We start from the raw sequence: 26,929 nt of genomic DNA on the forward strand, positions 1-26,929 counted from the left end.
AAAACTGCAGTCCAATATCTCTTATGGATATATACATAAAACTTCTCAAAATAAACCTAGAAAAGTGAATCCAGCACTTTATGAAAAGGGCTATACACTTAGACTAAGCAAGTGGGATGTATTCCCAGAATGCAAGGTTGGTTTAAAGTCTGAAAACCAATCAGTATGCCATCCCATACTTATATTTTAAAGAAAAACCATGGTAACAATAACAAGTGGAGAATAAGCACTTTACAAAACCCATAATACTTTCATGATCTTTTTTTACAAAAAGAACTCAACAAACTAGGAATTAAAGGTGTTATGAATTTAATTGTGTCCCTCATCCCAAATTTACATGAAGCCCTAATCCCAATACGAATATTTAAAGATAGAGTTTTCTTTTTAAATATTTTATTTTTATTTATTTGAGAGGTAGATTTATAGACAGTGAGAGGGAGACAGAGAGAAAGGTCTTCCATCTGCTGGTTCACTCCCCAAATGGCCACAATGGCTGGAGCTGGGCTGATCCAAAGCCAGGGGCTTCTTCCAGATCTCCTGCATAGGTGCAAGAGCCTAAGGAATTGGACCATCTTCTACTGCTTTCTCAGGCCATAGCAGAGAGCTGGATCGAAAGTGGAGCAGCAGGGACTTGAACCAGCACCTATATGAGATGCCTACTGTACCACAGCGCTGGTCCCAAATTGGAGTTTTCAAAGAGGTAGTTAAGGTTAAAAAATATTTCTTAAAAAATTTCAGGGGGCTAGTGCTGTGGCATAGTAGATTAAGCCTCCACCTTCAGTGCCAGCATCCCATATGGGCAACAGTTCGGGTCCCAGCTGCTCCACTTCTGATACAGGTCCCTGCTAACGTACCTGGGAGGGCAGTGGAGGATGGCACAAGTCCATGGGCCCCTGCACCAACATGAGAGACCTGGAAGAAGCTCCCATCTCCTGGCTTCAGATTGGCCCATCTCCATCTGTTGCATCTATTTAGGGGGTGAATCAGCAGCTAAAAGATTTCTCTCTGTCTCTCTCTTTGTCTCGGTCTCTCTGTAACTCTGCCTTTTAAATAAATAAATTTGGAAAAAAGAGAAATATTTATTTTTTAAAGTCAGAGTTACAAAGAGAGGGAGAGATCTTCCATCCATTGGTTCACTTCCCAAATGACCAGCACTTGGGCCAGGCTGAAGCTAGGCACTTCTAAGGGGGCCCAAACATTGGGGCCATGGCCATGTTCCATTGCTTTCCCAGGCCATTAACAGAGAGTTGGATCAAAACACCCATATAATATGCCATACAGGATGCCAGTGTCACAGGCAGTGGCTATACCAGCTACTCCACAACACCAGGCCCAAGGAGACTTGATTTGAGTTTTTGGTTTTGAACTTCAGCATGACCCATTGTGGCCATTGTGGGTATTTGGAGTGAGTGAGTTGGTGCATTGGACTCTGTCTCTCTCTCTCTCTCTCTCTCTCTGTGTGTGTGTCTCTCTCTCCTCAACCTTCTCTCTGTTTTCCTTATCAAATAAATAACATTTTTTAAAAATTTTAGGGTTGATGCTGTCGCATAGTAGGTTGAGCCTCCACCTGCAGCTCCAGCATCCCATGAGTGCCAGTTCATGTGCCAGCTAATCCTCTTTCAATCCAGTTCTCTGTTTACAGCCTGGAAAGCAGTGGAGGATGGTCCAAGTGCTTGGGTCTCTGTACCCACATGGGAGACCCAGAAGAAGCTCCTGGCCCCTGGCATCTGATCAGCTCAGCTCCGGCCATTGTGGCCATTTGGGAAGTGAACTAATGGATGGAAGATCTCTCCTCTCTCTGCCTCTGACTCTCTGTAACTCTGCCTTTCAAATAAATAAATAAATCTTTTTTAAAAAATGTTTTAATTCGGCCGGCGCCGTGGCTCAACAGGCTAATCCTCCGCCTTGCGGCGCCGGCACACCGGGTTCTAGTCCCGGTTGGGGCACCGATCCTGTCCCGGTTGCCCCTCTTCCAGGCCAGCTCTCTGCTGTGGCCAGGGAGTGCAGTGGAGGATGGCCCAAGTGCTTGGGCCCTGCACCCCATGGGAGACCAGGAGAAGCACCTGGCTCCTGCCATCGGAACAGCGCGGTGCACCGGCCGCAGCGCGCTACCGCGGCGGCCATTGGAGGGTGAACCAACGGCAAAAGGAAGACCTTTCTCTCTGTCTCTCTCTCTCACTGTCCACTCTGCCTGTCAAAAAAAAAAAAAATTAAAAAAAAATGTTTTAATTCACCCTACAAAAGGTAGAATGGGTATCATAAAGACAAAAGTCAGGTTGCCATTTATTGGAGGTATATCCAGGAGAAAATGATACCAGAAGGCTGAAAATACTGGCATTAGAAAATACACAGCATTACAATACTTAGAATACTGGTTAACAAAGAAAACTGAATTCAAGACAAAAGTGAATAAAAGAGATAATGTGCAATATTTCATATTGATAAAAATGAAAAACATCAGACAAATATAATATTTTGAACCTTTTTGAACCAACAGGGGACTGGCAAGGCACTGAAGGTTTGGCTTCTGCCTGCAGTGCTGACATCCCACATCAGAGTGCTGGCTCAGGTCTCAGCTGCTCTGCTTCCTGTATAGCCTCTGGCTACTGTGCCTGGGAAGGCAGTGAAGGATGGTCCAAACACTTGGGCCCCTGCACTCCTTTGGGAGACCCATATGCTATTTCAGCCATTTGTTGGATGAGCCAGTGAATGGAAGTTCTCTCTCTCTCTCTGTAAAACATGTAAGTAATAAGTTAATCTTTAAAAACAGCTTCAAAATATACGAAGCAAATATTTTCAGAAATCAAAGAAAACTGAACAAATTTTGACCATAGCAGAGAGCTGGATCAAAAGTAGAGCAGTCGGGACTTGAACTGGCGCCCATATGGGATGCTGGCACTGCAGGTGGCTGCTTCACCCACTACGCCACAGTGCTGGCCCCTCTGAATAATTTATTCCTAGAATTGTAAAAGATTAAATACATCTTTACCAACATGGATCCTGAAGACAAAGCACAATTAAACCAATGACCACCAAAAGTGCAAGTAGTCCAAGTGGGAGCAGAAGTCACAGCAATGGTTTTGGGGCTCTGGTCAAGGCCTTTCACTTACTTTGTGGAAGGCCAAATAATTATATCATCTGATTATTAGGAGAGTACTGTGAGGAACTTAGCTAAAGCTTTAGCAGAAAAACACCCAGGAAAACTTCACCAGAGAGTCCTTTTCCAACATAACAATGCTTCATCATCTCTCTCATCAAGTAAGAAAAATGTGGTGAGAGAATTTATTTATTTATTTGTTTTTTATTTATTTATTTATTTATTTATTTATTTTTTATTTTTGACAGGCAGAGTGGACAGTGAGAGACAGAGAGAAAGGTCTTCCTTTTGCCGTTGGTTCACTCTCCAATGGCCGCCGCGGTAGGCGCGCTGCGGCCAGCGCACCGCGCTGATCCGATGGCAGGAGCCAGGTGCTTCTCCTGGTCTCCCATGGGGTGCAGGGCCCAAGCACTTGGGCCATCCTCCACTGCCTTCCCGGGCCATAGCAGAGAGCTGGACTGGAAGAGGGGCAGCCGGGACAGGATCGGTGCCCTGACCGGGACTAGAACCCGGTGTGCCGGCGCCGCAAGGCGGAGGATTAGCCTAGTGAGCCGAGGCGCCGGCCTGAGAGAATTGATATGGATGGGAAATCATTAAACAGTCATCCAACTTACAATCCTGAATTGTCTCTTTGAGAATTCTTTTTTTCCCCTCCCCTCATCTTAAAAAAAAATCTTTTAAGGGGACCCATTTTTCTTAATAATATAAAAGCAACTGTATTGACGTTTAAATTCTGAGGACCCTCACTTCTAATTTAGGAACGAACTGAATGGCTAACATCGTTGTCTACAAAATTATTTGGGGGATGAATATTTTGGGGATGAATATTAGGATGCTTCTTGGAAGGCTTGCATCTCATATCAAGGTCTTGGATTCACTCCCAGTTCTGCATTCAATTCTAGCTTCTTGCTAATAGCAGACCCTGGGAGGCAGCAGATGATGGCTCAAGTACTTGGGTCCCTGCCACCCATGTGGGAGAGCCAGACTGAGTTCAAGATTCTTGGTTTCAGTCTGATCTGGTCCTGGCTGTTGTGAGCATTTGGGAAGTGAATCAGTGGATGGAAGAACTCTGTGTCTGCGTCTTGCTTTCTCTCTCTGCCTTCCAAAGAAAAAATGAAAATAAATAATAAAACAACAGTATTTTGAACTTGAGGAGCTTGAGAAACAAGTTGATATTATATTTTTATCTTTTAAAAAAATTTTTTTAAAGATTTTTTTATTTACTTGAGTCAGAGTTACACAGAGAGAGAAGAGGCAGAGAGAGAGAGAGAGAGAGAGAGAAAGACCTTTGGTTCACTCCCCAAATGGTCACAATGGCCAGAACTGTATCAATCCGAAGCCAGGAGCCAGGAGCTTCTTCTGGGTCTGCCACATGGGTGCAGGGGCCAGGATTTGAGCCATCTTCTACTGCTTTCTCAGGCCATAGCAGAGAGTTGGTTTGGAAGTGGAGCAGCCAGGACTCGAACCGGCACTCATATGGGATGCCAGCACTGCAGGCAGCAGCTTTACCCACTACACCACAGCGCCAGCCCCTATATTTTTATCTTAATTCAATTTTTTTCCCAGGAACATTTTGAAGTCCTTCTGTATTTTGAAATAGGTTTTTCTAAACTAAATATATTCCCTCTCCTTAGAACAAAAGGGTTTTTAGCCTTTTCTTAGTGATTTTATATTTGTCTAAAATTATCTCCTATTCATTTTTTAAAAAAGAGGAAGCTCTTGGTTCCTGGCTTCAGATCAGCATACCTCCAGCCACTGCGGGCATTTGGGGAGTAAACTAGTAGATGGAAGACCTCTCTCTCTCTCTGTGTGTGTGTAACTCTCAAATAACGGCAAAGGAAGACCTTTCTCTCTGTCTCTCTCTCTCACTGTCCACTTTGTCGTTAGTTGACCCTCCAATGGCCACCGCGGCCGGCACGCTGTGGCCAGCGCATCGCGCTGATCTGAAGTAGGGAGCCAGGTGCTTCTCCTGGTCTCCCATGGGGTGCAGGGCCCAAGCACTTGGGCCATCCTCCACTGCACTCCCGGGCCACAGCAGAGAGCTGGCCTGGAAGAGGGGCAACCAGGACAGAATCCGGTGTCCCGACCGGGACTAGAACCCGGTGTGCCGGCGCCGCAAGGCGGAGGATTAGCCTATTGAGCCACGACGCCAGCCCAATAAATCTTAAAAAAAGAGAAAGAGAGAAAGCACACTAGATCTTAGAATTCAAGAAAGGTACCTTTTTATCCTTTATTGCATATTTTTTGGAGAAAGGGAGGGAATTGGTGTGGAGCGAAGGAGGCTTTCTTTTTCACTCTTCATGCTTTCATTTGTATGGATTTTTAGAATGTGACAGTACTGGGGCTGGCACTGTGGCTTAGTAGGTTAAGCCTCCACCTGCAGTGCCAGCCTCCCATATGGGTACCTTTTCAAATCCTGGCTGCTCCTCTTCCAATTCAGCTCCCTGCTAATGTGCCTGGGAAAGCAGCAGAAGATGGCCCAAATTCTTGGCCCTCTGCACCCATGTGGAAGACCCATAAGTTCCTAGCCCAGCTCCAGCCGTTGTGGCCATCTGGAGAGAGAATCAGCAGATGGAAGACCTCTCTCTCTCTCTCTAACTCTGCCTCCCAAATAATTAACTAAATCTTAAAAAAAAAAGGGGGGGGGGGATTGTATCCATGCAGTGCATGGATATCGTACATGGATACTGTCCTTGAGTATTTTGAAATAAAAACAAGGATACAGTTCAAAATAAAGTAATGCTATAGTGCAAAGTGAAGTCTATACAAGTGGTAGACTAAAAGGATTCTTGCCACTAGACACAGAAAGAAGAAATGGGCTGAGACCACATGCTAGGCTTGTTTGCTGCCTGGCATACAAGAAGTCACCCTGAGTTGGTTGTGAACTGAATGATATTTGGCAAATTCCTGAGAAAGGTCCCAGAAACAGGCTTGGTCCCTGCTCTGGCCCTAAGGGAGGTGTGGTGTTTGCCTGCTGCATCTTGCTGGAAAGAGATATGTGGCCTACAGTCTCATTAACTTTTGACACTCCTGCTCTGTTTTTACTGATTTATGGGGAAAGTCATTCATCCCTTGTGGAAGACTTAGGATGTATGTTAAGGGATTTTAAGTGCTGGGCCAGAAGATGAAGTACTTAGAAACACAAATAGCAGTCTCAACAGTGCTTCCACTGGAAGTTTGGCATGGGAACATAGAAGAGGGATGGGGCAGTGTGTTCGTGTACAAGGTTAGCTACATAGAATTTGGTTTCCTGAATCATATCCTTGAATACTGAATTGATTAATTAATTTGAAAGGCAAAGTTAGAGAGAGGAAGAGAGAGGGCTAGATACATAGAGAGAGAAAGAGAGAGAGAGAGAGAGAGAGAGATCTTCCATCTACCAGTTCACGCTCCCATTGGCCACAATGGTCAGGATTGGACCATGCAGAAGCCAGGAGCTTCATCCGGGTCTCTTAGGTGGATGACAGGGGCCCAAGTACTTGGGCCATTCTCTGATGCTTTCCCAGGTGCATTAGCATAGAATTGGATTGGAAGTAGAGCAGCTGGGACTTGAACTGGTGTTCATATGGGGTGCTGGCATTGCTGGAAATGGCTTACTGTGGCACCACAATGCTGGCCCCCAGATGAATTATTAATCAGAGTGTTTAACCCATGGGGGGGAAAAAAAACAGGAAGACTAATTTTTCCCCAAAGAAACCTTTTATTTAAGGAATACAAACTTCATGCATCTCATAGAAATAAATTTAGGAACACAGTAATTCTTCCCACCATACCTACCCTCGCACCCATACTCCCACCCTTTTTTCCTCCCTCCCTCTCCTATCCCAGCATTATTGTTTACTAAGATCTATTTTCAATTAACTTTATATACAGAAGATTAATTATATACTAAAGAGTTCAACAGATCCTATGGGGAAAAAAAACACTTGTCAACACTAATTTTGAGGCATGCAGGAAATAGTAAAATCTGATGAACTATTTTCAACTCTCTACAAAGAGAACTTCTCTTGTGACAAAACTGTCAACCCATTAAGTTTGGAATTTCAAACTGGAGAGTGCTAATCACTGCAGTGTTATTTTTGTAATATATTCAACAGATTATTAGGCAGCCATGACAATTTTTACTATGGAGACCCTGTAGCAAGGAATATAGAAAGTACGGATGGTACTTTCAAAGTACTGAATAAAAAGCAAGTCATGCAACTCTATTTTACACTCCAATTTCATTAAAAAAAAAAAAAAGTCATGATATGCATAAATGCTTAGAATAGTTTTACTGGGAAGGTAGTTTGTTTTTAAAATTGGGTAAGATTTTTTAGTGATTAAAAACTTAAAGGTGGATTGTGAGAATGCAGATTTTCTTTAAGTCTCTCAGGAGGATGCATGGAATGACTAGTTGTTCAACCTCATGTAATTTCCTGTTTTCTTTTTTTTAGAACAACTGGTTACTAGACTAGTGGATTAACAAAACCCTGTAGACATGCATAGCCTGATTTCATCACAACATTTGATAATCTGTTGATCAAGTTTCTTTGGGTTGCAAGTAACAGAAATCTACTCAGATTTGCTCATGTGAAATGTGAATCCAGGAGAACCAGAAGCACTACATATAGTCCAAGGGAGTAAGTTCAGCTGAGGACAGAAATCAGCGATTTGAATATCATCAAGAATCAAGGCAGGCATAGGTGTTTGTCGTGGTGGTTAAGACACCATGTCCCCTTGGGGCCGATGCTGTGGTATAGCAGGTAAAGCCATTGCCTGCAGTGCCGGCACCCCACATAGGTGACAGTTCAGGTCTTGGCTGCTCCACTTCCAATCCAGCTTTCTGCTATGGCCTGGGAAAGCAGTAGAAGATGGCCCAAGTCCTTGGGCCCCTGAACCCATGTAGCAGACACAGAAGAAGCTCCTGGCTACTGGCTTCAGATCGGCACAGCTCCGGCCATTACGGCCAATTGGGGAGTGAACCAGCAGATGGAAGACCTCTCTCTCTGTAACTCTTTCAAATAAATGAATAAACCTAAAAAAAAAAAAAAAAAAAAAAAAAAAAAGAGACCATGTCCCATATCATCAGAGCAGGTGGGTTTGGCTCCAGCTCCTGACTCCAGTTTCCTGCTAGTGCAGACCCTGGGAGGCAGCAGTGATGGCTCAAGTAATCAAATCATCACTACCCCTTTGGGAGACTTGGATTGAATTCCCTACTCGTGCCTTTGACCTGGCCCAGTCCTGGCTGTTGCAGGCATTTTGGGAGTGAACCAGCAGAAAAGAGCACTCTCTGTGTCCCTCTGTCTCATATATTTAAAGGAATCAAGGCAGGTATCACCTGCATCTTATTAGGAACACACGGCTTCTTGTCCCTGATTTTTTTCCTACTTATTTGCTTCTTCCTCTTTCTCCCCTTTACCTTCAAACTCATTCTCAGCTCTTCTGATCCACATGCAAAAACACTGCCAAGTTATATAATAAAATCTCATAGTTCCAGCACCTCTGATCAACTGCTTAGAGATTCCAGTATCCTAACTTCAAATTCCCACATGAGAAAATCTGATTGACCAGCTTGGGTTCAGGTTCCTCTGCCACACTTGGCTATGGCAACAGAGACAGGGGTGGGATCCTGTAACATAAATTTGGTTACAAGGGATCACACATGTTTTAGGGCAGAGTTCCAAGAAGGGAGTCATGGTTTGGCAGGGATCTCAAAAGGTAGCTACTACTTAGGTTTCCCGTGAGTCTTCAGGATCAAGGTGGAGAGATGGGAGTTGGTTCAACAGAGAAGAAAATAGACTACAACTGCTCAAATGATCACATCCAAAGATAAATCAGTGACTCCTGACAGAGGTTTCTGGAGGGACTGGTTCTCAGATCTTAGAGGCAGATCTATAATATTCAGCAATGCTTTGGTCCTAATCAACATCTTAGTTTCCTGGGCCTCATGAATTTGCTCTAACACTTTTCCTAATCTCCTTCCCTTTCCACATTCTCAGTCACTGAGAGACTCATTAATTAAGCAAAACAAGGAATTAGAACTAATATGTTTAACAGCAAACCTGACTGACCTACATCTGTAATCTTTCTTCTCTCCTAGAACAGATGAACTGTCTTCAGTCAACCTTTGCACTGACTCTCATCTCACCTACTTTAGAATTTGGCATTGGGACTGGCATTTGGTCTAGCAGTTACAATGCCAGTTAAGATGCCTGTATCCCATATTGGAATGCCTGAGTTTGAGTTCTGGTTCTGCTCCTGACTCCAGCTTCCTACTAGTGTAGACTCTGTGATGCAGTGGTGGTGGCTCAAGTGACTGGGTTCCTGCCTCACACATGGGAGACCTGGTGGAGTCCATAGTTCTTGGCTTCTGTCTAGCCCAGCCCTAGTTGTTGTGCACATTTGGGGAGTGAACCAACAGATGTGTGCTTCCTGTGTGTATTTTTGTCTCTCTGCCTTAACCAGGGTCTCAATTGCTAGGCCCAACACTTGCTCTAGACAATGGCCTTTTACCTCATCTTCTTGATGCTATCCTATTGTTCACTAACCATACAATACCCAGAATGATCTACAATAAAGTTTAAGTCAGATTATGTCCTTATTCTGCTCAAAACCCTTCTTTGGCTTCTCATAACTTTTATAGCTTAAACATCACTGTGCTAACTACAGCTCACCACTGGTTCCTGGGTGAGCTCATTCCTGTATACTTCTCAGGTATGATCTATATTACACTTTCTTTCCTTCTTTGTATTCAGTCACATTGGCCTCCATTGTTCATTGTCAGCACCAAGCACACTCCTACTCAACATACACTTTGCCTTGCAAAGTTTTTCCTAAGCTGTGCATGTCTTTCCTCCTTATTTCCTCCAGGATCAAAGTTATCTCCTTAAAGGGTCTTCTCTGACTACAGTATAGCACGTATTAATTTATCTCTAGCATCTTATTTTCTTCCTACTCTTGCCCAAAAGCATACTATCTACTAATTTTGTGTGTCCTTTATCTCTTTGACTAGAATGTCAGCTCCATGAAAGCAAAGACATTGTTTGTTTTGGTCACTGTTAGATTTCTAGCACCAGAAATGTACTCATGCCATAAACATGTTACATGATGGAATGTGAATAAACGAAGTAGAAATTACTCCAGTATCTATGTTCTAGGAAGCATTTAGTTTAATGAAGACTTATCTTGGAAGCTGGTGATTGACTTTGTGGGCGAGAGGGGGGATATTAAACATGAGACCCTGGATTTTGACAGGAGCATATGGATGGGTGCAGGTGTCATTTACCAAGATGAGGAACATGAAAGCAGATTTGCAGGTTGAGTTGGACATCTAAAACGGAGATGCTTAGGGACATTCAAATGGCAAGGTTAAGCAGTTGGGTATGAACGTCTGGAGTGAGCTGATTAATTTTCCTTATTCTTGAATCTTTTTTGAGTTAGATTTTCTTTGGTTGCTTCTAAAGGCACCCTTTCGACACCCTCATGATTAAGCATAACTCAGACTCTATAGTAGATGGACTTTGTGGCTGAAATAACCCTGATTGTTCAGTTAATAGGGTCTTTATTTTCTGATTAAAGTGTGGGCTTTCTGATAGCCAAGGGTGATAACAGAGAATGTTCACCATGTGGACAACTCATCACTTTATCCAGAATCACAGATACCTGTTCACCAAAATGCTTAAATCTTACTCAATTATGGTCTCCAAGTGAGCAAACGGGTCCAAGTAGCTAAAAGGCCATTTAACATGGTTATCTTCTCAGGTATATGTACCTTGTATAGGAAATGGATTCTTCCTGCTGTTTCACAGTTTACTGTAGATGGCTAACTGGAATACATATCCACTTCAAAAAATCTGAGCACAGGGACTCTTACTCTGTACAGTGTATCTAGCAGATCAAAACTGCAACTCCTTGACTTAGGTGGATGCTTCTTGTTCTGGGGAAAAGTGTTTTCAGCTTAACGATCAAGTGAACTTTCCTTTGTCTTTTACAAAATCCTCCAGTCTTTTTTTTTTTTTTTCCTGCAGAGTTGACACTTTTCAAAGAGACTGAATTCATGGACAACCCAGCATTTCTATGTGTTACTTGAAACATTCTGGGAGCCTCATAAAACAATGGCATTTCTGATGTCCTGCAGATGTTGCTTTTTTTCCCAATGGTTTGGGTCAGACCAAACAAGCATCTCTAGCCACTTAAACATTAAATTCTTGCTTGTGAATGTGTAATAAAAGTTTTGGAGAAGTTTTAAAAAAAATTTTTAAAAAGGATTTATTTCACTTGAAAGGCAGAGTAAGAGAGAGGAAGAGACAGAACTACTGGTTCACTTCCTAGATGGCCACAATCCGGAAGCCAAGAGCCTGGAACTCTATCCAGGTCTCCTACATAGGTAGCAAGGACCTAAGTACTTGGGCATCCGTTAACTTCCCAAGCACATTAGCAGAGTTGGATCTGAAGCAGAACAGCAAGGACTCCAACTGACTGTGATAAGAGGTGCTGCTCTCCCAGGCTGTGGCTTAACCTACTGTTCCCCAATGTGGGCTATGAGAGGTGTCTTTATGCCAAAGATGAGGTGAGATGGCAGAGAGAAGAGCCCTTTAATTCCCTGGAAGCAGACCTGGTTTGCTTGAAGCAGCAGGGCTGATGTGAATTAAAAGAGCCTTTTGAGAAAGTATTACTAAAACATGGGCAAGTCTATTGATATCAAGCTCAAAAGACACCACTGTCATCTTCTCTTTTAAAAAAATATTTATTTGAAAGGCAAAAAGAGAGTGAGAGACAGATATTTTCTGCCTGCTGATTCATATCCCAAATGCCCGCAACAGGCAAAGCAGGGCAGACTGAGCAAGAAACTCAGGGCCTGTGACATGTGGTTTGCAAGCCACAAACCACAAGTCCATCCCCCTTCCTCTCTTATATTTATTTATCTGAGAGGCAGAGAGACAGCCCCCACCCACAGGTTTCTAGGCAAGTATCTTGGCAGACGGAGAGAAATGTGAAAGTCACTACCACTTTAAAACTCCTTTGCCATTGCATTTTTCTGAGTTGCTTCATACAGGAGTTTGGCAAGATTATATTTTTAAGATGTTTCCAGAACTTGAGTCAGAGTCTTGAGTATTAATTCTTCGGCAACACACATTCAACGCAAATGGTTATTTTTAGTCTTTCTTTAGATTTTTGGATGGTGTAGGATTAATACCAATTCATTTAACTACCTAATTGAAAACAAATACTTAAACTCTCAAGTTTCTGGCTGTATTTTGCAACCTTTTGTCTCCTCAGAGGCTGGACATATAAACACAAGTATTTGTTGACTACAGGAAGTTCCTAGAAACTTCACTTCTAGGAAGAGACGGCAGGAAGCGGCGAATCCCAAAACCTGAATAATCCAGTTCTTGGCCAAGGCACTTGGAATTTCCAATAGGTCTATTAAAGAATAATTTGACTGTTGCTCTGAATGAAACGATTAACGATGTCTTAAAAAAAACCACCACCACCTCAACACAGAAACCTCGTAAAGATGATTCATGGTATTTATACTCGTATACTTTAATACAAGGACTAGGTAAAAAACATCGAGCGAATTCTTGGATGATTGGACACTGTTCCCCACGCTTAGTAATTTAAAAGAATCGTGGTAGGTTTTCAGATTTACAAACAACATAGGCAAAACAAAAACAACCCTTGTACCTTAAAACAAGCAAGTTACCTGCTTCTTTGGCCGACAAATTTCAGGAGACAAGCAGGCAAGCAAAAACAACATCTTAATCGGAGAACGTTATCTCAAGACCCAAAAGAGGCCCGGATCCTCAGCGGCCTCAGCCTGCGCACCCCGGGCCAGCAACGCAGCGGCTGCAAGGGGAGAGCTCAAACCCACCGGCCCGAGCGGCCCCGGCAGGTGCAGCTGAGGCGGCCGGCGGTCGGGGTCCGCGCGTCCGGTCCGGGCTCGGCGGCCCCGGGGCGCCGCAAGCGGGAGAGCCGGGGTACGAGGCGGACAGCTCAGAGCAGCATCCTTTCTCCGGCCGGGCGCTTCCAGAAGCCCCAGGGACAGTGGCGTTCGTCTGAAGTGCCAGACACACCCCGATCCGCCGCGGCCGCGCCATCCCGCTACGGAGCATCCACAAATCTTCTGCTGGGCTGAGGGCAGAGGAGGCAGCCCCTCTAGCCGCCCCTTCGAAACAGCGCTCCTTGTTCTCGGTGGTCCCGCGCGCGCCGGACTTGGCCCACGCCACTTCCGGTTCCTTTTAAAGGCCTCACGCAGCGCGGCGCGGCGCGTGCGAGGAAGGCATTAAAAAGGGAGCGGGAGGGCGGGCCCGAGGAGGAAGGGGGAAGAAAACTAGCGGCAGAGGGGGCGGGGGAGGCGCAAAGGGCGCGCTCCGGCGTCACGTGACCGGGACGCGCCGTTCTTCCGTCGGCCATTTTAGGTGGTCCGCGGCGGCGCCATTAAAGCGAGGAGGAGGCAAGAGTGGCCGCCGCTGCTTCTTAATTCTTTTTTAGTGCAGCCGGAAAGAGCGGGAGTGCGCGCCGCGCGAGAGTGGGAGGCGAGGGGGGCAGGCCAGGGAGAGGCACCGGAGCCTTTGCAGGCACGCGCGCGCCGCCTCCGTCTTGTGTGCTTCGCGAGGTAGAGCGGGCGCGCGGCAGCGGCGGGGATTACTTTGGCTGCTAGTTTTCGGTTCGCGGCGGCGGCGGGTGTAGTCTCGGCGGCGGCGGCGGCGGCGGCGGCGGCAGTAGCACGATGTCGGAGGAGCAGTTCGGCGGGGACGGGGCGGCGGCGGCGGAGGCGGCAACGGCGGCGGTAGGCGGCTCGGCGGGCGAGCAGGAGGGAGCCATGGTGGCGGCGGCGCAGGGGGCAGCGGCGGCGGCGGGAAGCGGCTCTGGGACCGGGGGCGGAACAGCGGCCGGAGGCACGGAAGGAGGCAGCGCGGAGTCAGAGGGGGCGAAGATCGACGCCAGTAAGAACGAGGAGGATGAAGGGTGAGTAAGGGGCGGCCCGGGATAGTGAGGCCCGAGTAGGCCCCCTCCCCCTCCCGGCTCCCCGCCTCTAGGCCTCGTTCCCGCTCTCGCCCGCCGTCCGGGCCCCTCTGCAGCCTCCGTGCACCGGTCTCCCCTTCTCCCCGTTGGGCTCCCCGGGGCCCTCGTTTCCTCCTTCCCCTGCCGTCGCCGCCCCCTCCCCCATCACACACGTTTCCACCTTTAGCCGTCACCATGCCGCTCGCCGGCCCGCCCTCCTTTCCTCTCTCGTCGTGGGTCTCCTCCCACCGGCAGAGCCGCTAGGATTTTTTTCCCGCCTGTCGGGGGTGTCTCCCCCCCCCACCCCCTTTCCTGCTGTCCCCTGCTTTCCCGAACATTTAATGAAGTCCGGGCATAAACACGCCGCGGCACAAAAAGCTGTCCTGCCCGGGTTACTACGGTCCGCTCGGTGCTGCTCCCGGCAGCCCGAGGCGCTGCGATTGTTTGTAAGCACACGCTTCGGGGGGCGTGCGGACTGCCCACCTGCGCTGCTCCCGCGTCGGCTTCCGGGCCGACTTTTGCCTAGCCTGTGGAGTAAAGTTTCGCCTTGGGGTTTGCTCGCTTTCTCCAGCGGACGCTGTCGCACACTGGGTTCTGCATCGGCCCTGAGCCGCCCGGGGCTGGTGGGACGTGACGGTGCTCTCGGGCTCGGGCTCGCTCCGCGGCGCGGCCAGTTCCCGGGCAGCGGCAGGGCCTGCGCTGCACGGGGGCTGCTGCTTCCTGCCCTGTCCCTCGCCGTTATTGCAAACGCGCACCCTTTTCGCGCCCTCGACTCTTGGGCTCAGGGCTCGCCAACTGTTCGTACAGATTTTGTGCAGTTTCCATTTTTTTTTACAACGCTCCTTTATTTTCGGGTGCCCAGTAGCGTTTTTGGCCTCTCGGTTTTTCTCACCCACTGTAAAAGAAGGCCGACTCGCCCTCCTTGATAAAATGAACAGATCTAGTATTACGGTATAGGATTTCTTCTCCCTGTCTTTGAGTACAAACTTGCTTTCTCTGATTGACGTGACAGTTATATATACTACCTAAAGCTGCATTTACTAGGTTGGAATGCGGCGCTTGGGATCGGGATCATAATACAGGAGTTAGGGGAACTAAAAGTGGGGGATATTTGGTTGGGTTTTCTTATTCCCATACTGATGACTGATCTTGGGTTAATGCTTTTGTAATAGGGAGAGAGAGAGAGAGAGTGTGTGTGTGTGTATATATGTGTGTGTGTATTTTTCACTTTAACAAGAAGAAAAGTGTTGGTGGAAGGTAAAAGCAGTGAAGTACCGCTTTAATACAGTGTTGGAAAACACGATTTCTTCGTTGGGAAATAGCCCAGGATTTGGAGGGAGAGTGGGTGGGAAAAGCAAGAAGCACTTTGGAATATAGAATTCAATAATCCCCAGCCCAGGCAGACTTGTCAGGCTGTTTTGATTGTGCTGGCTTTGGGGGAGTGGAGGTGGAAGGGGATATGAGGTTTTTTCTATTAAGGAGAGCTAATCTTGAATTCTGTGTAGTTTAGGGATATGTCAAATATTTGGAAATTTAAGTCATTAACATTTTGGTTTTTGCTTTCTGAATTGTTTGGACAGAGGCACCAAAATGATTGCATAACTTAATATGTGGGACAGGTTTTCTATTAGCCCTGAGTTTTCAGATCACAGAGCAGCTGCCTTTGTAGTTATCTACTGTTGAACTGAAGTGTAAATGAATGAAAAGTTTTTAACCCTTACAATGTCAAAAACTAAAACTAGAATTTTGATTGGTTGCTGTACCGGTTGTTAATTCCCTAGCCATTCAAACTCCTCCCCACGACACACTGAAGCAGCGGCGGCACAGCGGGAAGAATGGTAAAACTTTTAAATTTTATTTCTGTATTATAACGGTTTCAGTAATCATAACATACAGAGCTGTTTACTGGTTAGTTGCCCATTGATCCCCAGGAAGTTTTAGATGTTACTGTAGGATATCTTGTACCTGGGATATAAAAGCTTTTTAGCATTGTGCATAATCTTTGGGCAAAGTTGATGCCATTAACGTGGTGTTTGGTCTCCAGCAGTGCATGTAATTGCAGCTTGGCCACTTTAAGCTAAATATAATTAGTAATAATATCTGCATATCTGGACAAGAAAAATATTACTGTAATTTCACATCTGATTTTTGTTGTTGAAAAACTTCGTTGTAATTAAGTTTAATGCTACATACGAAGACTCCTTGCTATAAAATACTGTGTGTTTAAATTTTTTGCATGTTATACTGAAGTATTCTGGAGATGTCAAAAGTAAAACTATTTAACTAGTACTGTTATGTAAAAATGTTTGTCTCATTTGCACCATATTTGTAAAGATACCTTTAAGAATTGAATATGTACTATTCAGAGGTGGGCTAGTGTGGCTTTCCACTACAGCTCTTACCAGATTTTTTATTTTCAGTGTGATTTGGCTGGAATGTTAATTACGGTTGGTTGACATGTATTCACAATTGCATGACTTCTCTTTGGAGGCTGGTAGGTTGAGTATTGTTCTTTTTATCCCGCCTTTCCCCTCTCCTAAATCCCTCAGGATCATATTTGGGTTTTTTATGAGTTTGTATCTACCACCACTAGAGATGAGGAGGCCTCTGGTTTGTAGATAGTTTCTGTCTGCACAGTCTATTTTTAAGAGGCCATTTGGTATAACATTTAAATTTTACACAAGATTTGCATATTACTATATTAGTCACTGAAATCTGTCCAGTATTAGATTGGGAAAAAAGCAGATGGAAACAGTAAGCAAAGGGAAAATCAAAAAGAGCGAAAAAATTATGAAAAAGTGGGGTTAGAGTTTAACGTACAGAATAAAAATATGTGAAGCTTATTCTCCCTGCTTGGTGACTACTGGACACTGATCAGTTTTACTGCTAGATAATATTGGCAAATTATAAAGATTATAAGCCATATTGGCAAATTATAAAGATTATAAGCCATTCTTTTCCATTATCAATTTTACCTGATTTTGGTAATTTGAAATGAATGACCATAAACTTCCAGGTTTGAAGGGCAGTGTTTTGATAAGAATTGTACTTGCCCCACTAAAGAAAGCTATGTAATTCTATAACTTTGTGGGTGACTTCTTTGAAAACTTTGACAAATACTTATGAGTGACTTTGTCACGACTGAAGATAAGATTCTGCTGAGTTTCAGTTTAAGTTAAATTTATAGTTAAATAATGTGTAAGTTTTTCTTCATGAAAAAATGTTCTCAAGTCCTTTAAACCCTTTTTTGGTGTGTGTGTGTGTCTCGGTACTTATCACCATATTTGTTCCTTTCTCGGTCTCCAACTTTGAGGGATATTGGGCAAGTTTTGTAACATCAATAGTGAGGGTAAGACTGGTTCGTAGATATAAGATTGTCTGAATTGATTTGTTGCGCACAGTTCTGCATTCATGTCTTTCTAGAAATCCAATTTGAAAATAAAGTGGTTATTTTGTAAAAGGTTTTAAAAGTCAGTTTGTTGTGGACGTAGTTTTTTTTTCCTTTACCTTTTACACATAAGAATGAAGAGCTATTTTTAGGACCGCATCCTTTGTTATACTTCTAGTGGATGTTTCTACAGTTTACTATGGGGCTTGAAAATAAATGTTTATTCCATAGTAAAATGTCTTCCTTAGTTCACCTTGCTTTAATCTTTCCAGCATTAACATTCCTAGTTTTTACTTAAGAGCAGTTGCATTGGAGTTTCCCATTTTACTTTATGGTGTGGACTCATTCTGTTCTCTGCAGTGCTGCAGTTCTTTTGGGGTAGGTACTTTAAACTTACATAGTGTCTGGCAAAATATACATGACCATTTAGCAGCTACATGGGGGGAGAGTTTTCAAAACTTAAAGATCATTGGAAAATTAGAGTGTTGTTAGCATTCAGACAGTTTAACAAGGTAGTAGATACTTTATGTTGATTTTCCTGCATTGGGTTGGGTAGGAAGCCAAGTAATTTCATACAGTTCAGCCAAAGCATAGCACTTATTTCCTGTTAAAAGTGTATTAGATCTAGTCTTGGAATTATTAGTACATATGTGTTTTGTGAATCCCGCTATAGGTTGTCACCTGTCTACTTTTGAAAGAAGGCTCATGTATTTTTGTTCTGAATATTTGTGATCATAATTGATAACCCTAGTACTTCTAGGGCAGTCTGACATTGTTTTCTTTGTAGGACAGTACTTTTAGAACAGTCTCTTCAAATTTACTGGCCTCTGATTCAGTGAAATTGAGTTAAATGTAAAGTTGAGTCTCATGTAGATATGGGTCTCAATTTTTGCATTCTTTGGAACCTTTGACAAATTTCTTGGGTTAAAACTGTGGAAAATTATGCCCCAAATCTTAAGGTGCACATTTAAAGGAGTAATATTGTTTACATTTCAAATTCTGATCTAATATGAAAGATAGTAAAAATCACCTGACCTTTTAAGGCTTGAAATTGGAGAATGTCATTAAGTTTTTCAGTGCTGCTTTTTGAGCTAAGCGTACTTACTTTAAACTGTGTTTTTTTTCCTCAGGCCATGTGACCCCCTTCTGTAAACTTAGTGCATACTTTTTTAATGATGCCTTGGGGACTCTGATCTGTAAGGCTGCCTTAGTAGAAAACCGTTGAGTCTACTGGTGTGTGATTTATGGCCCACATGAAGGATGCTTAGTTTTAGCCTTCAAGTGATAATACATGCCATGCTTGAAAACATTTTAAAAGGATTAACTTTTTTTCTTATTCCACTTAAAAACTGCACTTCAAGTGTGTGCAGATTCACAAATGGAGTGAAACATAACTTCTGTTAGTCCCAAGTTTGTTTGGTTTTAGTTTTACTTCAGTATTTTGGTAGATAGGGCACTGAACTGGATGCTGGAAGCGTGGGATCTGTTTGTGTTACTTCATTTTCAACCGTGTGGTCTCAGGTAATACAACATGTTTGTTAACTTGGTTTGCTGACTTATGTATTGGAAACAATGCTCACCACAGGAAGATTGACTACATAGCCTGCTTTTATAGTTTGTATTTATCCAGTGCTCTAATAGTTGATAACTGCCAGTGATTTACTCCTGTGGAGTAAAGGTAAGCATGTTTTAGTTTCTGGAGTACTATGTCCTGCCTTGGTGCTAGGTGTTTCAGAATGTTTATAGGTGGGAGGGAGGACTCCTCTTTACTGGCAGTGTGTGGTCAGTAATTGGTTTTAACTATTGGGTAATGTGCTGTAAACTCCTGCTTATCTAGACTTCAAATTTGCAAAAAAGCCCCTTCCTCTTTAGTCTTTTGTCTTACTCAAAAAGCAACCAACAGACAATGTCATGGAATGAATCTCCTGCAGATTTTCCCTTTTACCATTGGGAAGTAACATTTTAAAGCACTGAAAGTGTAAAAATTCATCAAGAAAGATAAAAATTACCCGAATTGATTTCTAATAGAAAACTTCATGGAATTATGATTGTGTAGTGATCTCAGTTAACCAGAACTTTAACTTTTTGGTAAGGAAACACCATTCCTTATCTTCTAGGTAAATGGGAGTTTACCTTAGAAAATGGATTGAGTTTACTTAGAATGTTAACATTGAAGATCTCTGCTAGTTTGTAATGAAGAAAAAAGGAAAATATTGGGTTAAGTAGTTTATTTTAAAAATGGTCTTGTTTGTTGTTATTTTCTTTCTTTCTTTCTTTTTTTTTTTTAAGATTTATTTATTTGGAAAGCAGAGTGACAGGGAAAGAAAGAGATCTTCTGCCTGCTGATTCACTCCCCAGATGGCCGCAGAGGCAGAAGCCAGGAGCCTGGAACTCTCTCCGGGTCTTCTGTGTGCCTGGCAGGGACTCAACTACCTGGATTATCTTTCTCTGCTTTCCAGGCACATTAGCAGGGAGCTGGATTGGAAGTGGAGTAGCTGAGTCTTGAACCGGCACTCTGATGTGGGATGCCGCTGTCACAGGTGGTGGCTTAGCCTGCTGCACCACAATGCTGGCTCTAGATTTCTTTTTTAGTAATCATTTACCTTCATTTTAAAGTATGGAGTAATGAGGTTTAATATAGAGGAATTAATCTTGCTTTGAAGAGGTTTCATCCATTGTTTGTCTTGAATAAAAATGGGATTCTTTTTCACAGTTACCTTGAAAATGTCATCTTAGAGTATATAGAAAGCAAGGGGAATTACTAATTGGAGTTTGGTATTGAAAAATAATACTGGAATTTAAAATTTATTGACTAAAGTTTCTATGTGAAAAACTTCATTGGCTAACCTTAATTTTCTTGCTAGTTTTAAGTAATTAAAAACTGGTTGTGTGAAACTCGAAAAGAGTGGCTTTTATGTAAATTCTAAAACCACTCCCAAACCATGTGCTGACAGTTGGAAGGCAGAATTCTTTCCCATAGGTAGATGGTGGCTTCAAAATCAAACTGTATAAAGAAAAATGCTGCTGTCTTGTGTGCTGGTGAGATTTCATTGTAGTTTGTCATTTTGTGGTTTTAAAAGAATAATTGCAATAAGAAGATACTAGATTATTTAAATAAGGGTTAATGGTGTGTTTGCTGCAGCAGTGTTTGGCCAGTGTGTACTTGCAGGGTGTACAGGTTGGCATTCTGTTGTAGTCTTTAAACTGTCAGAACTTGTTATTAGAAGTTGTTACTAAGCCACAAATACGTATGACCATAAGTTGTTAGGGAGTGTTTAATAATAATAATAATTTTTTTGGTTCCTATTCCAAAATTTGGAGGAAGTGTATTGTTTGTCATTTTGCCTTGAATAAAGTATTGCACTGTAAAGTATCTTTAAATAAAATACTTACTGTTGACTTAGGAATGTTAAACCTAGTGACTTTAGTAGATAAGAAGATAAGTTAAATCAACGGGGTAAACAAAACCTTTTTCCCTCTTCCCCTTTAATGTTGGAAGGTTTATAAAGCCTATGAAGTTAAAAATTTAAGCCATGAAATAAATGAAAGAGTTGCTTTATCATCTTTACTCTTTGCCCCTTTGAAATGATAAATTTATTAAGTACTTAGGACGTGTCAGACTCTGTTCTTTGCCCTTTAATTGTAGTAATGCATTTAACTCTCACTTCAATTATCTGAGGTAGGCTCTTTACAAATGGGAAAACAATGTTGGAGCTTTATGTTTTTACTTAGGATCATACTTTCAGTATCAGAGTTAGGGTTTAAACCTAGGTGGTTTGGCTTTACTGCCTCTAACCTTGCACTAAAAATTGATAAAATGTTCCACAAAGCAGTCTAAATTCCTGAATGACACCACATAGCATTTGAATAGTCATCTGTACTGAATTTTATAACTTGATGCTTAGTATTTGCTTTTCCTTCTGTGTAGTATCAGTATCTGAAAGCATAGAGACTTCTGGTGTTGAGTAGGTATTTTAAATTGAATACTGTGTTGCTTTTGGGGTACTGAATATTTAGTTCATTGCTAGGATTGAGGAAATAAATTTTGCTAATATAGATGAGTTGGGATTATTGGTTCTGTTAGAATTTAGAATCAATTTGTAATATAAAACAATGTTTTAGAATTTCTTTTATTTGAAAGGCTGATGGAGAAGGGAGAAAGATCTTTCATTTGCTGGTTCACACCCCCAAATGCACCTAACAACCAGAATTGAGCCAGGCCAAAGTCAGGAGCCCAGGTTTCCCATATGGGTGTCAGTGACCCCGACTTGAACCATCATTTGCTGCCCTTCAGGGTGTGCATTAGCAGGAAGAGGAGATTTGAAGCAGGGCCAGGACTCAAACCTGGGCATTCTATGATAAAGGGTGAAGTCTTCCTAAGCAGTCTTAACCTGTGCCAGATGCTTGCCCCAGGATCACCTTTCAAGCGTACATTGTAGCATTTGGGGCCATTTTTGTTGCTACTTGAACAAGTCTTAGTTTATGTCTTGGCTGCTTTGGGTTTTTCTGAAGTTCTGTCATTGCGGCTTTTTAAAGTGCACCTCTGCAGGAGTGATAGTGGATAATCTGGACAGGCCTTGTGCTTTAAGCGAGATACGGTTTTATAAAATGCAGATAATCTAAATTGGTGTTACCTTATGCATATCATCTGAGGAAGAGCTCATGCCAACATTCTAGAAGTGCTAAAATAAGTGTTCATTTTTTTCATAGTAAACCTTTTCGCACTATGCTGTACAGTTACTGATTGCTGTGCCTATGGAATAAAGAAGGAATGATTTAATGTATTCCATTTAGTAAAAATGAAATGGACTTGATATAGTTTGTGATCATTGTAATGTATTCACCTGTCTGGATAGCTGTTGTCCAACAGTCATTTTTAATTAGAGCAGAAGAAAACAATAATGCTTTTGGGCTGCCCTAAAATTAATACATTTGTATTAAAGAAGGGCCACTTGTGTGACTACTCAGAAGTAATTGCCTTTAACTTTATGCAAAATTTGGAAAGTTTGGAAACTGGCTACTTTCCATGCAGAATGGAAAAGGAGACATTTTTAAAACGGCACATGGGTGATTACCCTCGCAGAATGAAAAACTAGAACTTGTTAAAAGCAGTAAGGAACTAAGATGCACTTGGGCATAATTGCTCTAATTTTAGAGGCTCCTGCAAGCATTCTAGAATAGAACATGTTAATGACGACTGACCCATAGAATGTTAGAATTATTGTATTTGATTATGAAGGCAGAAGAATATGTGCTGTAGAAAAATCAAAACCAAGAAATTAAAGGTTAAATAACTGGGAAGTAAGATTAGGCAGCACTTTAAGGAAAGTGGAACTCTTTTTACATGTTTGTCTATTTGAAAGAGTTACAGAGGGGGAGACAGAAGATCTTCTATCAGCTCGTTCACTTCCCAAATGGCCTCTGTAGCCTGGGCTGTGCCAAGCGGAAGCCAGGAGCCTGGAATTCCATTTCAGTTTCCCACATGGGTGGCAGGGTCCTAAGTACTGGAGCCATCTTCCACAGCTTTCCCCGTTGGATTAGCGGGGCTCTGAATTGAAAGCAGAGCAGCCAGGACTGGAACTATGTCCATTTGGGATGTCATTATGCCAGCCCCAAGGAAGGTGGAATTCTTGGCTCCTCATTCTCCAAGTGTGTTGCGTAGCTGAAGTTTTACCATGTATTCTCTAATTTTGTTTGAGAAAGGTAATCATTTCATGGAATATGTACCACTGATAGTCGACCAGAATAGTTAATATTCTGGATAAATGGGATTGGATTATTTAGGAAGAGATAATATCTTTAGTGAGAACCTTTTTAACTCAAAGGATAGGCACATTTATTTTAATATCTTCTATAAACTATTAAAAGTGGGAGTTTGCTCAGAGAACACTTTATTTGGGCCAATTATAAGAAAATTGACTTCTGTGAAACACAGTTGGGGCAATTAAGGATACTTTCCCAATACAGATATGGGTTTGGTTAAATAAAATCAAAATAAATTCTGTCTTGATACCTGAGGAGTAGACCAGGCAGACTTATCTTGCTTTTGTTCACCTTAAACTTTTTAAAATGAGGCTTGTGTTACAATTCTGATGCTTTTAGGCTGAAACAATTTTAAACTTTAATTACTGATGGACATTTGTGTCTTCTAAAACTTGCCATGGCTGAACAAGAGCTCATTACTTGTTATAGTTCTATCTCAAATTTAAAAATATAGTATCCATGTCTTGAAAGGATCAATGTTGGTAATGAACTTTATGAAGGACGTACTCTGGATCTTTAGGTTAAAAATAAGGTCTTTTCACTGTGACTGAAAGGTATTTTTTGACCCAAAAAAAGGTTGTCATAGCATTTACAGGAATAAGGATTGTACATTAGTAAAATTTTAATGAAAGAACTTGTATAAAAACTTGTATTGAAAAAATTTTTTTCCATGAAACAGTAAAATAAACATTTAAAATACCTACACAACATTATGGATGTTTTTGTCATGTTCATTTTATTTTAAAATACTAAAGTGTTTTTTTAAAAGTGTTAATTTAAGCATGGGGATTTTTGAGGAATCTTGAAAACTAAACATATAAATGGCCCTCTTTAGAATATAAATGCAATTGAAAACCTGTCCTGAAATGGGAAGCTCAGCATATGCCTTAAGTAAGACTTTGTCCTAAAAGGTAGCTTTGTCAGAAGTAGCACAAGTTTGGTTTAAAAGAACAGATCAGTATCACCTCAGTTAATCAGGCATCTGGGGAGAGAATGAGCTTTAGTGGCAGTATCTTAAAAGCCCACAAGATGGAGATGTTTTGTAATGAAAGCCCAACTGAATGTCGTACTAGAGCTGGAAGTTAGTACCATTTCCCAGTCCTATCCTTGACCCATCCCCAGGTACAAAGAAAACTTGAGCAAGCAAGGTTTTTTCCATGGTGAAATTTTTAGTCCTCAAATAACAAATTCTGACAGTTTATCCTTAAAAATTTCCAGTCTTGTTTCTTTAAAGGATAGGTTGTATAGGTCAGTCTTTTTTTGTTTTTGTTTTTTGACAAAGGGAGCAGATGTAAAAAGGATTACAGAGTTGCCAGATTTGAGCTTTCACACATTTTGCCACAATAATGTTAGTAAAACTTACCCTAAAATTTTTAGACTGTATCTTTGGTTTTGTCCTGGTGCTTTAACAATTTTATTGCTGGTTAACTGAGGTTCTACTGTAAGTAAATCTAATTAACGGATTGTGCTTTCATTGGGTTATTTTCACTAAATTATCTGATTTGCCTTTATTAAGGACTCTTAGCACATCAAAAAAAGTTGGTTCCCAATTTGTGAGACTTAAGAATTTCCCATTTTATGTGCTGAGAGCTTTGTTAATTATAACTATTACAAAGTTAAGGAGCTTCAGCATAGACAGGATGCTGGTTGCTGTGATCAGTGGACACTGCATAGCCTTTTGACAAGTTTAATGACGATTTGGAAGAGAAATTTGAAGCTATATATTTTTTTCTGCTATCTAATATGTAATTTAACAAAAAATGTACAGTCTTAAATTTGGGTACACAATTATCTTTAATGAGTTGAAAGATTTAATTTGCTGCTTGCTCACTATTCTGTAATTATTAGGGAGCAGCAGTGAGAAGCCAAACTGTATCTGGAATAGGATGTTCTTGATGTGTGGCTATGTAAGAAGAATATCTTAATATGCTGCCCAGTAAATTGGTGTGAAATGGAAAAGGTGTGTTACTGATTTAGGTAAAATTACCTTAAGGTAAAGTTCAATTTTTCTTACTATATTAATACTGCTTTTTGTCTTCACAGGAAAATGTTTATAGGAGGCCTTAGCTGGGACACTACAAAGAAGGATCTGAAGGACTACTTTTCCAAATTTGGTGAAGTTGTAGACTGCACTCTGAAGTTAGATCCTATCACAGGGCGATCAAGGGGTTTTGGCTTTGTGCTATTTAAAGAGTCGGAGAGTGTAGATAAGGTAGTGTGCTATGTATTCTCATCAGTCAATACAAAATACTAAAACATGCAGAGTTGTGAGGAATTTGATTGTTATTTGTGGTTCCCATTTTACATGGATAGGAAGGAAGAGGTACAGTTCTTCCCAATATATTGTGAGAAGGGAGAGGGAATTCGTTTGTTTTTTTACCGAATGTTACCTGTATGTCAGTCTTTGGTAAATTAAACTTATTTAAAGACACCTGATTAAAGGTTGTGCTGCAATGAAATCGCAGAAATACATATTTTGCAATTCTGTTAGGGAGGCACCTTTTGACTTTTGGTCCTGGGCTAAGGGGAAGTAGCAACTATGTTTGTATATGTTCCTGGCAGTTGAAGGAGATGGTTAACTATTGGCCAAATTTGCCTCTCCTAATATTTACAGACGTTTAGATTTAAATACTGATAAAAGATCACATTAGCTTATGTCACATCCTCCCCTAATGGCTTGTAATTTAGTCAGCATATGCCTGGCATTAGCTATATTTAAAAGTAAGTTAATATTCTTACTTAAGTTATACATATTTAAAAATGAAAAACTTTGATTTCTTTAGGTCATGGATCAGAAAGAACATAAATTGAATGGGAAGGTGATTGATCCTAAAAGGGCCAAAGCCATGAAAACAAAAGAACCTGTTAAAAAAATTTTTGTTGGTGGACTTTCTCCAGATACACCTGAAGAGAAAATAAGAGAGTACTTTGGTGGTTTTGGTGAGGTATGTTATAAATGTTTTGACCCAGTTATGTCCACTTTAGTATGAATGTGATTGTCAGGTTAAGTAGCTTCAGAAGTCACTGGGTTTTGCAAATGTATTCAAAGTTAGGTCAGATCATGTGATTGGTTTTGGATGTTGAAAATAGTTTATCAGCAGATCTTTGAATGTCAGATGATTGTGGGTTTTTGTTTTTTTACTGAACACTTAGTGGATGCAAAATACTACTGGGCATAGGGTACACAGAAAAGAAATAGATAAGCATTTTTATCTGAAGGAGTTTACCAGATGAGTAGGAATAAAAATACAAGGGAAGGAATGCAGGAAGAAATGTGGGTTGAGTTAAGCTATAGAAGAAAATAGTTTTGTTAACAGGAAAGCAATGAATTAAGAATAAGGTGTAGTGCTTTTGCAATGCAGTAAATGCCTAAGTACAAATTTATTCTTTTTATTTTATTTCTTGTAAGCTATTAAGCTTTCTATTTAGTGTGAGAAATGTATAGGAGAGTGAGAGTATAAGTGCAAATTTAATCAGACTAATCATAGACTTAGTGAAATAGATAAGGTTCCTTTTTTTTTTTATTTTTAAGATTTATTTATTTATTTGAAAGACACAGAGTGAGCTTCCATTCTCTGGTTCACTTCCCAAATGGCTGCAACGGCCAGGGCTGTGCCAGGCTGAAGCCAGGAGCACTCCCATGTGGGTGCCCGGGCCCAAGCACTTGGGCCATCCTTTACTGCTTTGCCAGG

General features: G+C 41.8%; 1 protein-coding gene across 5 annotated transcripts in view; it reads left to right on the top strand.

Annotated features, from left to right (window-relative positions):
- The first annotated feature begins 13,723 nt into the window (after positions 1 to 13,723).
- HNRNPD (heterogeneous nuclear ribonucleoprotein D) overlaps positions 13,724 to 26,929 on the top strand; it is a 17,243-nt gene continuing 4,037 nt past the window's right edge. For 3 of the 5 annotated variants that reach the window (XR_009866567.1, XM_062198606.1, XM_062198609.1), the window contains exons 1-4: positions 13,724 to 14,050; positions 15,868 to 15,924; positions 25,281 to 25,449; positions 26,021 to 26,182. Coding sequence is in view for 4 of the 5 variants with exons in the window: in XM_062198606.1 (XP_062054590.1) it covers positions 13,812 to 14,050; positions 15,868 to 15,924; positions 25,281 to 25,449; positions 26,021 to 26,182 (627 nt within the window). In the remaining variant the exon portion in view is untranslated. The remainder of the gene's footprint in view (positions 14,051 to 15,867; positions 15,925 to 25,280; positions 25,450 to 26,020; positions 26,183 to 26,929) is intronic. The other 2 variants (XM_062198608.1, XM_062198610.1) reach the window with 1 other exon arrangement.

Source organism: Lepus europaeus, chromosome 8 (assembly GCF_033115175.1).
Source record: "Lepus europaeus isolate LE1 chromosome 8, mLepTim1.pri, whole genome shotgun sequence".
Lineage (NCBI taxonomy): Eukaryota > Metazoa > Chordata > Mammalia > Lagomorpha > Leporidae > Lepus > Lepus europaeus.